At 35.5% G+C, this 15,886-nt stretch overlaps 1 protein-coding gene across 1 annotated transcript in view; it reads left to right on the top strand.

Annotated features, from left to right (window-relative positions):
- PI4KA (phosphatidylinositol 4-kinase alpha) overlaps window positions 1-15,886 on the top strand; it is a gene marked incomplete at its 5' end in the record, with an annotated part of 59,863 nt that overhangs the window by 6,349 nt on the left and 37,628 nt on the right. Inside the window, 12 exons of the mRNA XM_084297568.1 lie at window positions 1,672-1,820; window positions 2,390-2,455; window positions 3,314-3,410; window positions 3,704-3,895; window positions 4,651-4,751; window positions 5,440-5,569; window positions 7,046-7,178; window positions 7,856-7,951; window positions 8,417-8,600; window positions 9,301-9,404; window positions 10,086-10,254; window positions 13,024-13,074. Coding sequence (XP_084153694.1) covers window positions 1,672-1,820; window positions 2,390-2,455; window positions 3,314-3,410; window positions 3,704-3,895; window positions 4,651-4,751; window positions 5,440-5,569; window positions 7,046-7,178; window positions 7,856-7,951; window positions 8,417-8,600; window positions 9,301-9,404; window positions 10,086-10,254; window positions 13,024-13,074 — 1,472 coding nt within the window. The remainder of the gene's footprint in view (window positions 1-1,671; window positions 1,821-2,389; window positions 2,456-3,313; window positions 3,411-3,703; window positions 3,896-4,650; window positions 4,752-5,439; window positions 5,570-7,045; window positions 7,179-7,855; window positions 7,952-8,416; window positions 8,601-9,300; window positions 9,405-10,085; window positions 10,255-13,023; window positions 13,075-15,886) is intronic.

Below are 15,886 nucleotides of genomic sequence, written 5' to 3'. Positions count from 1 at the left end.
ATTCTTACAGTAATTCTAAGGCACATGCCTGCTAGATTTCTGAAAAACTGCAGTGTGAAGACGGCAGGAAGTAGTTGTCATTAATACTACTGATCTCCAGGGTCAGTTGTTTCTGGCAGGCTTCTGAGAGACATGATTTCCCTGTGCTAGGCAGTGCCTCGTACTGAAGAGCTTAATTCGACTAAGCCAAAAATACTTGGGCAGATTAGACTGAGTAACTTTCAGAAACAAGTGTTAATGCCATTCTTCACAAAACAAGGAAATTGATGGACTAGTGTCTAGAATGTACCACAAAGGTCTCAAAATTCTAGGATTCTAAAACAACAGCTCCATTTGAAGTAAATTTGGTATGGGTCACTGTTTAAGGACCTAGTAATTTGCTGAAGTGAAAAATATTAAAGGAGACACAGAAGTTGTCTCTTAACCACTGGGTTTTGGTACAGCTCCAGCTTTGAGTTTTTGTGCTGTGACATGTAGAAGCAGTGCTTGAAAATAAGCCATATTTGCACAAGTTCAGTGGCAAACTGATTCTGCATCTGAGGTGTCTTTGGTTTTGTCTGGACCTCTGAAGTCTTTAATGGTTTGGACATTCTTGTTTTCTGTGTTCATTCTGTCTCTGAAACCCTGGTTTAAGATGATTTCTCCCACACTACATTTTCTGTCTTCTTCATGTTACTGTTTGTAGAGGAATCTGTCTTCCTTCCTCGTATCATGGGATGCAGGGTAATTCATCATAAGTGGATAAGTAGGAAAAATAAGTTATCCTCTGTCTACTCTGTTGAACCAACCTATACACATCTTCAGCTTTAGGTTCTTGAAGTTTTGAGTGTTAAAAAACAACCAAACAAAAAAAAACCATCAGGTTAAAGAGACAATAGCAAAATGCAAAGCATAATTAAAGCCTGGAGGCAAGCCTTTATATTTTTCTTTGTAGTATAGTCTGTGATAATCATCATATTTAGAAAATAAGGCTAATGGTCTTGTTTGTTTTTCTGGCTAAGTGTTTTGGGGAAATAAAAAAGACTTTTTTATTGTTGTTAGTAAACAGTGCTGCTTGAAAGTCTATTAGTTGCAAGAACATTACTTCAGCACAGACAGCTAAGTACTTTAAAAAGGCAAAGTTGTAAGTTCTAAACTGCAAGCAGTACCCAAAGCAGTACGATTTGCAAGCTATTTGTGTAATATTTGAATCTGAAAAAAATATTTTGTCTTTATCTTCAAACTGCAATAATGAACTGGCTCTTCTAAAATTAAAGCTATGCTCCATGTTCATTCACTCTAAGATAAGGAAAAATCTCACGAGAGAGCCTGTTTTTTTGTATCTCTGCTCAATACTAAAATGGCATTTACAGAAATAATTTCAGGTAAAGGGACATCAGTAGTATGGTAAGAGTTGTTGTCAGCAGTGCCTGTGACATGAACACAGGCTAAAATCAATTCCTCACACAGGATTGTTGCTATTTGATGAACAAATATGTTTTTCATTGTAGTTTTGTCTTGATTTGCCAGTAGATTAGCTGAATTGAGCCTCTTGATAACTTGTCAGTTAAAGACTGCGCCCATGTTAGAAATAACTTTTTACTGATGATTAAACATTGCCATTAAACAAAATCTATGTATCCTTTCTCTCCCCAAATTTTTTTTCTCATACTTCTTTATTTTTTTGATCAGGTTCATATCTTCCTGATGGGAGTGCACTGGATCCTGATTATTACTTCACTACGATCAGCTCCAGCTTTTCAGTTTCTCCTCTCTTTAATGGCATTAACAATAAAGAGTTTAACATCCCACTGGAAATGCTTCGCCAGCTTTTGAACATGGTAAGTGATAGATTACTATGAAGGTTGCAGCAATTTCCATACTAGAGAAAGATGCAGTTTATTTAAGCTTTTAGAAGTGCAAACAAAAAGATTGTGCTTATCGTTCAAGCTTTTTGTAATGTTATTTTTATGGCATTTAACATCACGTTTCAATAGTATTCCTGAAATGCAAAGTTGAGATGTGAAGTTGGAATATCAAATAACTTTGTCAGATTCTTTCTTTTGGTGTGTCTCAGACCATGTGGTACTTGTGTACTGACAGTTGCTGAAGTAGATTGTTTTTTGCTGTGCGAATAAGACCCTCTTCCAGAAGAGTGTTGTTGCTGTGAATTCATGCTGAGTGGTAGAGGCTACTGGCCCTGGCTGCTTCATGCACCAGCTATTTTGGAATATTGCACAGAGGCTGAAAAATATTAAATCTTGTTGCAACTAAAAATTCTTGTAGCATTAATTTCATCGGACGCTTTGCAGTAGTGATGGACATTGTCTTTGCACATGCAAAATGGTATCATCTTTCTATCTAGAGTCATGAATATAAAATGTCCTTTTTTCTTTTTTCCCCTCTGTAGGTAAAACAGATTGTTGGGGATTCTCTGCTAAAGACTTTAGATGCAGTTGTAGCTGAAGTTGCAGAGGTACGTTCTTAAAATCTCTTTCTCTTGACTTGAATGTTTTGTCTTAATACTTTTAAATTAGCTAATTGGCTTTCTTTCAGTTTTTTGAAGCTAGCCTTGGGCTGTGTTAAAATGAGGAGAGAGAATATTTTTCACTAACAAAAAAGGAAATCATTATTTTCTTTTAATTATTCAGCTAACTGAGCTCTGTTGCCCTACTAAATTACAGCATTGGTTGCCCAAACTGGTTTGCTGTAGGCTCAGAATGTAGAATTGTTGCTTATTTCATTACACTATTGTCTTTTTTCATGTAGTTAAAATGTGGTGTGTGTTTGTTTTGCCTTTTCTCTCCTTTTTCTGGCTTGGAAATCACTGCTGCTCTTGTAGGTATCATTTCAAGAAATGTCATAGCATTACAATTCTTGGACCTTCAGTTTTAGAGGTGACATACGTGTTCCTGTACCACATGTTATGGAGTTAGTCCCATTTTGTTGGAGGTGTAAAGCTGTCATAAAAGGAGTTCAGTTGTGTGGGAGTACAAGTGCTGTTCTCTCCAGCCATCTTTCAAGTTCTGCCATATTTGAAATGCAGGCTTAAGTGGAGACAGCTTCAGTTACTCCTTTGCTGTCTCAGTACAATGATCAATTTGTTTTTTATGTATTATTATTAGAATACTGAGAACGTGTATGAGCTTTTCAAATCAAAAGACTGACTGAATTGTATTTAATGGTGGTTGTAAAGTTGTTAAAGTGCTTGTACCTGTCTTTCTGTTTACATTGTGGGGTAAAACAATTGTGACTTGAATGAGAAGATTTATTTATCCATGTTATGAAAAATATTGCACTTTTAATCTGGATGGTTGTTTGTTTTCTCTTGCAGACAGGTGCTAATACAGATCTCTATTATAAAACATTCAGTGATCCTCTTTATCTTGCGCAGTTTAAAATGCTGAGAGACACATTATACTATATGAAAGGTATAGTATTTATTTATTTTGCCATGTAATTTCTGATGTATTTTGAGATGTTTCCATGTAAAGGTGCTATGGAAATAGAGAAAAAAATTCTTATGGCACCACTGGAATGATTTACAGACAGCGTTTTAATTGTCTGATAACAGGTGAACTTTGCTACAATATTTATCTTTTTAGGTAGGGCATAAACTTCATGAAATTATTCATGACATGGCAATTAATTTCACATGTGCTTTCGTTCTGATACACTATCTCCCTTTCTTCTATTATAATGCTATTTCTTGTTATTTCTTTAGATCTTCCCACTTCATTTGTGAAGGAAATCCATGATTTTGTGCTTGAACAATTCAATACCAGTCAATCAGAACTTCAGAAAATCCTTCATGATGTTGACCGACTGCACAATGAGCTGAGTCCTCTAAAACTGCGTTGTCAGGCTAATGCTGCCTGTGTGGATCTCATGGTGTGGGCTGTGAAAGATGAGCAAGGTGAAAAATGCTTTTCTGTCTCCGGAATGTCTGATTTATATTTAACTCGTAGGAATACTTACAAGCTGTTTGAAACCTCAGAGAAATATAAATAAATTTTAGTTGAATACTTTTAGTTATTAGAATACACAACTTAAACTTCATCCAAGAAGTTAATGAAAATAAGTTGGCCAGGTAGACATCTCTTTATGGAAATGAAATCAGAAACTTCCTATTGACTCATTTAGAAGGGACAGTACAATTGCTGAGTTTTGCTCTTTATTTTCTAGTTTGTTTTATGTTTTCAATTACTGCTTTTCATGTCTTAAAAGTTTCTTAGTGATTCATTAAAGGAAATGTTTTTCTTCATTGCTATCAGTATCAGTAAACTCTTTCCTCACTTTTTCTCCGTTTTCTTTCTGTGTTACTCTTAAACATCTTCTGAGTACATGTAGCATTTTTTTCCTTTGACCCTTGCAAAAATTCCTCTCTGTCAGATGTGAAGTACCCTCAAAATCAACTTTAAGTACTGCCATTCTTTCCATCATAGTGTTTGACAGGGCATAGTGCAGATGCTAAGATTTTATGTTAACACTAACATAACCTTTTTCTTTTTTAGAAAAAGTACTAAATCTCTTTGAGGAATTGTAGTACAAAGGGAGTGAAGCTGATAAATTTTCTTAATGCCTTAGGCATTCCAATGACATTGAGCTGTGTGTGGCGTAATAAATCTGACAAGCTTACTTTGTTGTTGTTGTTGTGTTTTCGGTATTAAGGTGCAGAAAACCTGTGCATCAAGTTATCAGAGAAGCTGCAGTCAAAAACTTCCAGCAAAGTCATCATTGCTCATTTGCCATTGCTAATTTGCTGTTTGCAGGTCTGTCTTTACTATATTTGACATGACTATATCGGGGAGGGAGTTGCAGGTTGCTGGAAGAGCATTTTATATCTCCTGTTTGTATTACTTTCCATCAATGTGTTCTTCATTTGGATTTTAGAGATTTGGTCTTGAAAGTAGATCTGCATAAGAGTAATGCTATCAAAATGTACTTAGCTCAGCTTGTTCTTGAATTATATTGATGAATGTTTTTAACCTGTATTTCATTTCTGAAATATTTAGTTTTATAGCCTGTTACATAAACAGCTAAGCTGGGACTGGCAGATCACTGGCATTGAAGACTAAAACTTGGTTATTCTAATTTTCATCGTCTTGTTGGACGCAGTCTTACAGATGTGGTACTTTGTGAAATTAGGATAGTAAGTTATCAAGATTCTGTACACATTGGAACTTGTCCAGTAACTTTATTTTTAGACTGAAATTCATTTAATATATTTCCTGTGAAATTAACTGTGAAGAAAACAGCAAGGCTTGAGTAGCATGCCAAATGCTAGGATAATCTAAAAGAATTAGAGGCTTAAATGTCTTCAGTCTTATACTAAATATTGAATCCCTCAGGACTATCTTTGTTTTTGGTGCAAAGCTTACAGTTGAATATAGCAGCACAGTTTTTATTTCAAATGATATATGCTACATAATGATTTTTTTTTTCCTGTTTTGCTTTTAGGGTCTAGGTCGTTTATGTGAGAGGTTCCCTGTTGTGGTTCATTCTGTCAATCCATCTTTGAGAGACTTCCTTGTGATACCTTCCCCAGTGCTTGTGAAGCTTTACAAGTATCATAGCCAGTATCACACAGGTAACTGGGGGGTGGTTTTGTGTTCCAAAGGATATGATAGTGATCATTTCACAACTTTTGTGGCTTTTTGATGCTTTTAGATGTTCTGTGATGATGGATCTGTAGGGGAAGAATGGAGATGAATTTGATTTTTAGAGTGGAGAGGAGGAATAATGCAAATCAAGGTAGAAGTATATCTGTGTGCTAGCAGTGTACGTAGAGCTATGTTTCATTCTAGGAGCAATATTGCTGTGCTTGTATGCTGAAACTGCGATAGGAGAAAAGTGCTTGAGATAAGACTAAGTGAGATCACCAGCAATTGCGGTGTGATGCTGCATTATCAAAGGTTGTATTATGTGTGTCTTACGACAAACTTACTGGCAATGTCAGCTTATTTAGCTTTAAGTAGAACTAACATATGCTTTTCTAGTTCCAGAAAAGCATGTGCTTTTTCCAGCAGGGAGTTGAAATAGTGTCCCATTGTGTAGACGGTGCAGCATGTGTTGATAAGCAGAGAATGGTTACTTTCAGTTTGCAGGTTGAATATTAGACCTGTATTAGCATGATACCAGCATAGAGTGGATGAAAAAGTTTGCTTTTTTGGTTTCTTTGCTTTATAAGGCAAATCTGAAGTGGGTGAGGAAATGGGTGGCTGCACTTTAGTACCTTTTGGCCACTCTTAGTGGGTCAGCATCTGTGTGTAGAAGGGTGTGCTTACATGCACAATGGGGTGAGCAAGTGTTATGAATCAACTTCGTAATCTTTAAAAATGCAAGCCTTTTAAGGCTTGCTTTCTGTCCAAAGTTAATCTTGGAAAAAGTGGCTATCAGTATACTGTTCCGTTTTTATTTTGTGACTGCAGTTTGCCATGGAAAATGTTGGTTTTCCTGACTTGACAGCCTAGTAGAATCTTCTTGCTCAGGACAGCAAAAACAGAAGGGTGGCATTAAAATTCTGCAAGAAAATTTTGTTAATGATGACCAACATAGAGTAGAATTCTCTGCGCAATATGAATGAAAGAAAATGAGTAGATAGGATATGCAGATTCAGTGTGTTTAGGAGAGGCTTCATAATTTTAAACTATTCAATTTCTATTATAGTTATGGCTCAAATTTTAAAACAGAGTTCTTCAGCCCTCTGACTGTTTTGGTGGCACCCAGTGATTCTTTTGTTATTGTTTTTGAATTTTATTATTGAGCTGTGATTTCCCAAAAGAAAGTGTTCCATGTAAATCACTTCCTAATGCAAAAACAATATCATAATGCTAAGGCAGAATAGATAAAAATGAAAACCGGAGGTGACTAAATTTAGGAATTATTGTATTAAGTGTTACCTCACAAAAGTACTGACAACATAAGCAATTTCAAAGTTCTTCAGCTCAACTGTAAAGTATCCTCTTTTGCATTTGCCAGATATAGCTCTGCCTGTGTACTCTCAACTTGTGGGGGGGGGGGGGAACCTTTTGAAGGTGCTCATTTCTGTACTCTGTATTCTTAGTAGGTGGTAATGACATCAAGATTAGTGTAACCAATGAGCATTCAGAGTCCACTCTAAACGTAATGCCTGGCAAGAAAAGTCAACCATCCATGTATGAACAGCTCCGGGACATTGCCATAGACAATATCTGCAGGTAAGAGGTGTGTGGTAACAGAGGAGGCTTGCACCATTTTGGAATACATGTTCTGTTTCTCTCGCAGAAAAGTGTTGTGACCATTTAGAAGGTGCTGCTCTGTGTTATAAAGGCTTTTTGCCCTTTTCATTTCGTGACCTTGTTTTTCTTCAGATGATCCCTTGGTTTTATGTCCTAGTCTTAAAATACTCATTTAGTTAAATTGTTTTGTTTAATTGTTTTGCTTCCCGCAAAGGCAATTCATGCTAGTCACATTTTGGTACACAGCAGGTTTTGTTTTTTTTTGTAATGATTATTCTTCCCTTCTAGACAGCTGCACAGAGCTATAGGGAAGACAAATAGTTGGTGACTAGAGGCAAGGAGTTAAGGCTGCTAAAGGAATGGATTCTAAACTTGACTTACTGCGTATTTACTATTTACTACATATTTTACTATTTACTACTTACTGCATCTTTACTGTTGCTGGAAGAAGCAGCAGTAGAAACTTCAGTGATCTTTTTAAATACATCTGTGATGTTCTAGGCAATTGGTTCTTAGACTTCAGTGTAAATTCTTTTTCCTTATACTTGGTGTGCATTTACAGTTGTACAATGTGAAATGTTTAATTGATGTGATTTTATTGTGTTGTTTTTTTCCTTTGGCTGTTTTAGCATGTTCTCTGTTCATTGTTATTCCAGGTGCTTGAAAGCTGGCTTGACGATAGATTCAGTGATTGTTGAGGCCTTTCTTGCCAGTTTGTCTAACCGTCTGTACATCTCACAGGAGAGTGATAAGTAAGTTGTTGATTGTGAAAACTCGTTTTCCTTCACTCTGGACATGAAGCTTATTCTAAAACTTAATTACTGACAGCATTATTTCAGAATTAAATATCACTGAGATCAGTGAGGGAAAGTCCTACAGTAGCTGGCCAGACTGTTGTGTCTTAATATTTTGCAGATCACATATATTTCTTTCCACTGTTGTTTACCGAGCAGTTTGCATGCAGGTTAGTGTGAGTTTCTTAGGCAGTGCGCTTGTGGGTTCTGGTTTCTATTTTGTTTTGCTTTTTTCTTTTTGCCTGTGCATGTACCTCTCTAATGCTAAGTAGATGGGTGCATAGAGGGGTAATAGTAAAGTTCAGTGATGCTTAAATTTAGTTCATGAATTGTTTCTTACATGAAATGTACTGTACTTTGAGGTCTTGTTAACTGCTGTACAGTTAAATGTGTTGCCTTGGGTTTTTTGTTTGTTTTTAACAGGGAAGCTCATTTGATTCCTGACCATACAATTCGTGCTCTAGGGCACATTGCAGTGGCACTGAGGGACACCCCTAAAATGATGGAACCCATCCTACAGATCTTACAGCAGAAGTTCTGCCAGCCACCTTCTAATCTTGATGTACTCATCATTGACCAGCTGGGCTGCTTGGTCATCACTGGAAATGTAAGGAAAGAACTGTCCAAGAGTTTTCCAATTCATGACTTTTTTTCCTTTAGTTAAAAAGGAAGTCTGTATTTGCATATCTTTCTTGTTCACACTCATACAATCTTGTCTCAGTGACATCAGAAAATAAAAGCTAATTAATAATGTGTAGAATGCTGTCCCCCGTAAAGAAGATTAGTCCCCACAGAAAATAATAAAAATTTAGGAAACCAACTCCATGTTTTCAAAAGTTAAATAGTTCCTAAACCTGGTCTGTATGCCCAAAAGATGCACATAATCCTTTTTTTTTTTTTTTTTTTTTTGTTTTTTGTATCAGTAATCAGCTTAGAAGTCTTCTAGGTCCATATATTTAAAAGTAGGAGTTGACTTGAATAATGCAAACATTGACTCTTCCTTTTCCAAATGTAACTTGTTTTTCTGAGCAAGCAATTAAGAATTGCCAGAACTCAGAAACCTGGAGAAAAAAATGGGTGGAAAAAAAAAAGATAGTTAAAGAAATGAATAAACCTTGTAAAGTCTAAGCAGCTGAAAGCACTAATGAAAGCACTTCCACTGCATGGTCTTTGGAAGTTGAAAATCTAGCTCAGGGTATGAGTAGATAGTTAAAGAACTTCATAACAATTTATTTGACAGGGTCATTCTTCAGTGAAATAGTATTCAATAAACTCTACTTAGCATGTGTTTGTTTTTTTTTTCACAGCAATATATTTACCAGGAGGTGTGGAATCTATTTCAGCAAATCAGCGTTAAAGCAAGCTCAGTTGTGTACTCTGCCACAAAGGATTATAAGGATCATGGATACAGGTAAGATTTATCCAAACACTTAAGGGGCACAGCTATTATACTGAATATTCTTTATTCTACATGATGGATTTTTCAGTCTCTTCCTTCAGTGCAGGTTTCAAATGATGTTGTAAATAATGCTGTTCTTTACTTAGTAAGTGAAGTATAATTTTAACACGGACTGAAGTATAAAGATAATCACTGACTTCATTGGTAGTTGGGCTAAACTGGGTATATTTTAATACAGTATTTGAGTAATTATTAGGACTACTCCTGTCACTGTTTTTGCATACTCTGACCCAGTGTGATCCCAGCTTTAATAACTACTGATACTAGTTCTGAATCTTCTGCTCAAGACCTTTCCCATTCCAGAAACACAGCCATTTGCTGTTCTTCTGTCTGTATCCATATCTGATACAGGAAAGTAATTTCCTCTTGGCAATGACAACATCATTCACAGGCAAAGTTGACAACTAATTTTTTACTTATATATTGATTGCAGTAAAAATTCAGTTATTGATAAAAATGATTTACCAGTATTCATAGAAACAAAAAAGTTCAGAGAGGAGTTAAGAAAAAAACAAAAACTGATGTCAGCAGCCCTGCTAAAAGCATTGCTGATCAGCATTACTAAGAAAGGACTGAAGGTAGGAAAGCTTCTGTTGAGGAGTTGCTTGTTCATCATTTTGTTTTCTTTCTCAGGCACTGTTCCTTAGCTGTCATTAATGCCCTAGCTAACATCGCTGCTAACATTCAAGGAGAACACCTTGTGGATGAACTGCTGATGAATTTGCTGGAACTCTTTGTTCAGCTTGGGCTAGAAGGAAAGAGAGCTAGTGAGAGAGCAAGTGAAAAAGGACCAGCACTGAAAGTAAGATATTAACTGTTTTTTGGTTTTAATTGCATGCAGCTTTATATTTACATACATGGTATTACTAAGCATAGTCTCTATCCTTTTTTGAATCAAAACCAAATGTTTGTACGCTTTTCAAAAAACTTTATATACTTAAAAGAAATCTCCCCTGACTTGTAAGGGTGCTTTATTTAGGGAGCAAGTTTATTCAAAAAGCTTGCCTAAGAATGGCAAGACTCGTCTCTTTGAATTTGTATGATAGGAATACTTTGCAGAAGGTTACATTTATGTACCTTTGCTTTAAGATAGAGTTCTTTCTGAATGTTTTTTTTTTTTTTAATTCAAATTTGTAAAATTTGACATGTACTGGCCATTTTGACATGTAAAAATTTGACATGTAAAAGTCAATGAGAAGGTCTGGAAGAGAAATGGATTTAAATGCTAGTTGAATTTTTACAAGAGCAGTTTTTATGCAGTTACTTTATTCAGTTAGAGTTCTGCTTTTTTATTATTGAAGACTTTCACCTCACTTCATACTAGTTTTAATTCCTATTTCAGTACAGTATCTGGAATTCTTGATACGCTTCTTCTATTTAAGAAGCATATAACAGTCTCAGCGTTTCCCACAGTACTTTCCTCTCTTCTTTACTCTAAAATATGCTCATAAACATGCTGCTAACCTTGACTTCTGCAGTTGAGTTCTACCCTATCATTTGAAAAGCAAAATGTGGTTGCTTCCTACTCATCGAAAATGAGATCTTTCCTCCCTAGCATTCAAATACAGTAACTTCTTGGCATTCTACGCTGTTCCTTATCATAGCTTTAAAAATCTCATGGTGTTTGATAGTGCTTTTATTTATTTATTATTATTATTTTTTTTTTTTTTTGAGATGTGCTTTGAGAGCAGTTCCCTGCTATGATGTCTGCTTTTGGTTAAGGCAGACAGGTAACATTTCCTTTTGAAATAGACACATTGTCCTAGCAGTAAAAGGAATCTAAGATCTATGTGTTTGCTTTTTGTTTTTCCTCCTACATGTTGTTTGTATCAGCGCTCTCATCTTTGCAAGATGAGGAATGGGCTGTCTATACATCCAAACTCTAGTGATTCATGAGTTTTCAGGGAAGGAAAAATTACACATCATCATGTGGAATCAATGCTTTAGAAAGATGTGCAGGTCTTGATTGCTTTTCTTCTTTTGACTGTTATCTAGCAAGACAGTATTTGAGCTTTATGATTAGTTTCGAAGATCTTAAATGGAGTTTTTTCAATAAACACTTGAAAGTAAATGCCACTTGTCTGTGCAGTCTATTACTGTAGTACTCTGTATTTAGTTGCATTCGCTGCTGGTATTTTTGAGAATATCCTACAGACAAAGTGCAAATTAATTGGCTTACTTGAGACCTGCTCCTGACTTATGCCACTAAATGTGCATTCTCTTCGTTTTAATGGAACATATTTATGGTCATTTGTATCTGTGGGAATTCAAAATACACACTTCTCACCTGTGAGTTGCATTGACCTGCATTTTAGTTCCCCTTTTTTCCCTGTGAAGGTCAGGGAAGAGATGAATTCCACTTGAGTTTATTGATGCTTTTACTTGAGTCTCAAAAACAAGCACAGTGGGCCGAATGTCTTTCTGTTCAAATAATTGTTCCTTACATTCATATGGCTATTTATGGACTCGATATATTTCAAGTGTTAAAAGATAGTACTGCCTTAAGCTGGAAATTATTATTTAAAGTGAGGTTAGTATTATCTACATACTCCACTTAAGTATAATATTTGCTCATAAAATTTCACCAATAACAAATTTGAAACATTTTTTTTTATTTTTGACCTCTTCCACCCTCCCTTCTGTGCATGCTACACTGTAATAGTATTAAGTTCTTTCTTTATCCCTTTATGGAATGGGTGAACTGTTGGTGAATCCCTCAGAAAAGAATGTTTGCTTTAAAGGTAGACTGCATTTAATCAGGGATGCCAACTCTGCTTTTACAAAGGAACTAAGATATGTACAGAATTTGCTTTCCATGAAGTTTATGTTGGAAGACATCTCTGCACAGCTGTTACAGATTCTTTTACCACAGATAAGCAAGCTGAAATGGTGAAACGGATTGTAAATATTACACTAAAATGATACTTTTAAATTAGGTTCCACCCTCTCCCTTTACAGGGATGTTGTCATACTGTTATCATTTTAAATTGCTACGGGAGACAAACTGCTGCTCTGACTTAAGGTTGTCTGCAAATGGAAAAATGTCAGTGATTTAGCCTGAATTTTGAGCTAGGAGGCAGTGTTTCTTTATTTTGAAGATACTGAGAGTAGTTTTTACTAGAACACTCTTTACTCAATGTAGAGTAAAAGTTATGAAAGAAATTCTGAGGACTAGATTACTTATTTTTTGGGAAGAACTGAAGTTGGTAAGATATTGTACATGCTGTGCTCCAAAACAAAGGCATTTTTTCTCTTTGTTGGTTGTCAGTTTTCCCATGTCCTCTGCCGCTTTTATATGGAATTAAATTGGCTTGCCAGCAATTAAAATGCTTCAGTGGCATTCCATATATTTGTTTTAAACCAGATCTTTCAGCCATGTGGAAGTGGCTTTTATGAGGGAAAGGATTTTTTTTTCTATTGCTAGCAGTTAACATAAATGTCTATTGAGTAGCCCAGGGATGGAAGAAATTGCATCCATTTGCAGACAGTAGGAATTTTTAATGCTTGAAATGTTACCTACCAAGTAATTTAGAAATGCTTTTGTAGATATAACTTCGCTTTTCTTTTCCAGGCCTCCAGTAGTGCAGGGAATCTTGGTGTGCTTATTCCTGTCATTGCTGTGGTGAGTATCCAATGATTGGTAGTTACAAACAGAATAATTTTGTTCATGTGTATCGAATACGAGTGCTATTGCAGAGTCAAATGGTTTGATTAACAAATAGTGTAGAAGTAAGTGTCCAAGATATAGTAGTGTAGTAGTACTGTTAATCTTTCATGATTCACAGTTAAATTGTTGCTTGTCCTGAATTCAGGAGATTAATGAACTAAATAATACCGCAAGGCATATTTCTTTGAATAATCTTCGGTGTGCAGTGCATAATAAATGGCATATACCTGAAGAAAAAGTGGCCTAAGAACAATGAAAAACAAAACTTATTAGAAACAGAGTTAAAAATAAAACTTAGTTTGGCAGCACAGAGAATTCTGCTTCTTAAAAAAATGATTGAGAAAGGAAGAAGAAGAGTGAAAAGTATTGTGTATCTCCTGAAACTTGAACTGCCTATCATGCTAAAGGCTTTTAAGGAAATGTGCAAGGATGCTGACCATTCTATGGTCACTTGTTCTGATGTTTATCTGCTTTTGGTCTTGGATGATGACTTCTTCTGGGGTCTACACATTTTTTATTATTTTAAATAAAATGTAACTACTAATCCAGTCAAAAATGATGTGTGACCTTTATAGATTGCCCAGCTGAAAACTTGATTATGTCCAAGTTTGGGTTCCCAAGTCAGTAGGACTAGTCATCTAACTCTAACAGTTTCTACAGAGCAATCATGTCTAGAAGATCCATAGACAAACTCACTGGAGGAGAAAAAACATCAGATCATTTTGTCCCCTTCTGAAGCTTTATTCTTCTGTGGCTTTTTTTTCTGCACAGCTAGTGGGACAAGAGGGGACAATATATTACATACTTGCAGTAAGCATGCCTATTTGTAACTTGCTCGACATCCATTAACAAGAATAAAAAAAGCATTAATTTCATACTCTTCCCTCACAAACCTCTTTACTGAAGCTTTTCAAAGAGCAGAGCCTTAAATTAGCACTGAAGACTTCAGAACCGTTCCTTTCCTTCCCACATCTTTCATCCGTTTCCAGCATAAGCTCTTGGCAAATTCACCAACACTCATAAGGATCCAGGAGTGTATTTATAAGTGTCTCAGATTACTATTATTCAGTAGCTGCCCAGTTTTTGAATAAACTAGCCGATCCTGTGTCGAGAGATATTCTAGCGGTGGTATTTTTGAGTTGCAGTGAAGCTAGTGGTAATATCACTGATTAGAGTGCAAGATCGTTCCTTGTGTATTTAAAAAAAAATAAATGTTAGAGACACTAACATAAAAGTTATGGAAATAGTTTTCTGTTTCAAATTTTTATTGATGATGGGTCTGTTCTGAATAGCTGGTGATAACTATTTTTCTTAACTGATGTGACCTTTAAATAGTCAGATAGTGCCAGAATCTGAAGCAAGAGTTAATGGTTACATTATGGTTGTTGAGGCAAATATTTGACTTTCTTGCACAATATATGAAGATCATGAGTTTCGAGCAGTAGCTGATTTGCTTTTCTGCTTGACCTCTTTACCTTGAATAGTTCTGGTTACTTGGGTCCCCCCCAAAAAAATCCATCTCATTTAATCTTTGATATACTAATTAAATTTGCAACATGAAAATGTCATCTTTTGAATATCCTGTTCTTTTTTTAATTTAGATAAAACAATGAGTACATGAATGATAATGATTTCTCTTGTGAAACTTCAATATTGAAAATTGTCTGCCATATGGACTTATGAGTAAGAACAGTATAAGCTAGGAATAGAGAAGGATTTGAACTTTTTATTAGATGTTAACTCTTTGTCATTGTGTCATTTAATACCAATCTTTCTTTGGCTGTCATGTTTAAGTGGCTTTGTGTATGGGGACAAATAATTGTAGTACATGCAAAATTACAAGTAGAAGTATAATCAGTAAGTTGAATTTAATATTGAAAAATACCGTTTTAAGAGAATTCTTACTCCTTTAACTGTTGGTTGATAGCGTTTTGTATTTTTGCTAACACGAGACTTTTATAATACAAATATATTTAGAGTGATACAGTATTTGACACTGCAAATAAAAAAGTCACTGGTTTATGAGGCACATCTTTTAGAAGTTATGATACAATGGAAGATATAAGAGGTGAGTATGTTCATGGACTTCAATACTTCACATGTGAAGTCTAACTCTGTCCCTTGCACCACATTGGCAGTAATACACTACGGAATGCAGATAATTTTTTGCTTTTTCAGATGTGAAACAAGCTTGTATACAGCATGCATATTGCTACCAGAATGAGTCAGAAAGTTCACAGTCTTAGTGCAGGCATTGCAAGGATTTGTCCATTGAATGGCGTGTGGAGAGTGCATTTGAATTCTTAACAAACATTGAAATTGCTGGAAATCACTTTTTGTAGAGAGGATTAGGTTTCCCTAGCTGCTTTCAATATATAAGGTATTCTAAAGTATTACCTGGTTGGCCTAACCCTGAAATTGCTTCTACTGATGAGTGCTGGAAAACTGTATCAAAATCATTGAAGTTAGGCTAGGGAAAAGTAAAGGATCCATTATTATTTAATTCTTCCAATACATTTTTATCTCCTCTTAATTGATACAATGGTCCATAAAGTTTATGTTCTGTGGCAGTCTGCTGATTTTTAAATGATGCAAGCAAAAGCAAAAATGCAGGCACCTACTCTAAATAGCGTTAGGTTATATAAAATACCCAGGAGAGACAGGTTTCTAATGTCAGTTGGTATTTAGGATTTCTCTACTCCTATTTATTATAAACAGGTGCCCTAGCACAAATTTAGAGCTGAACTTGAAAAACCCAGTTAGTCTA

Source organism: Netta rufina (assembly GCF_964035555.1).
Source record: "Netta rufina genome assembly, chromosome: 17".
NCBI lineage: Eukaryota > Metazoa > Chordata > Aves > Anseriformes > Anatidae > Netta > Netta rufina.
The sequence above is the reverse complement of the archived record's forward strand: the minus strand, read 5'-3'. Positions and strand labels throughout refer to the sequence as shown.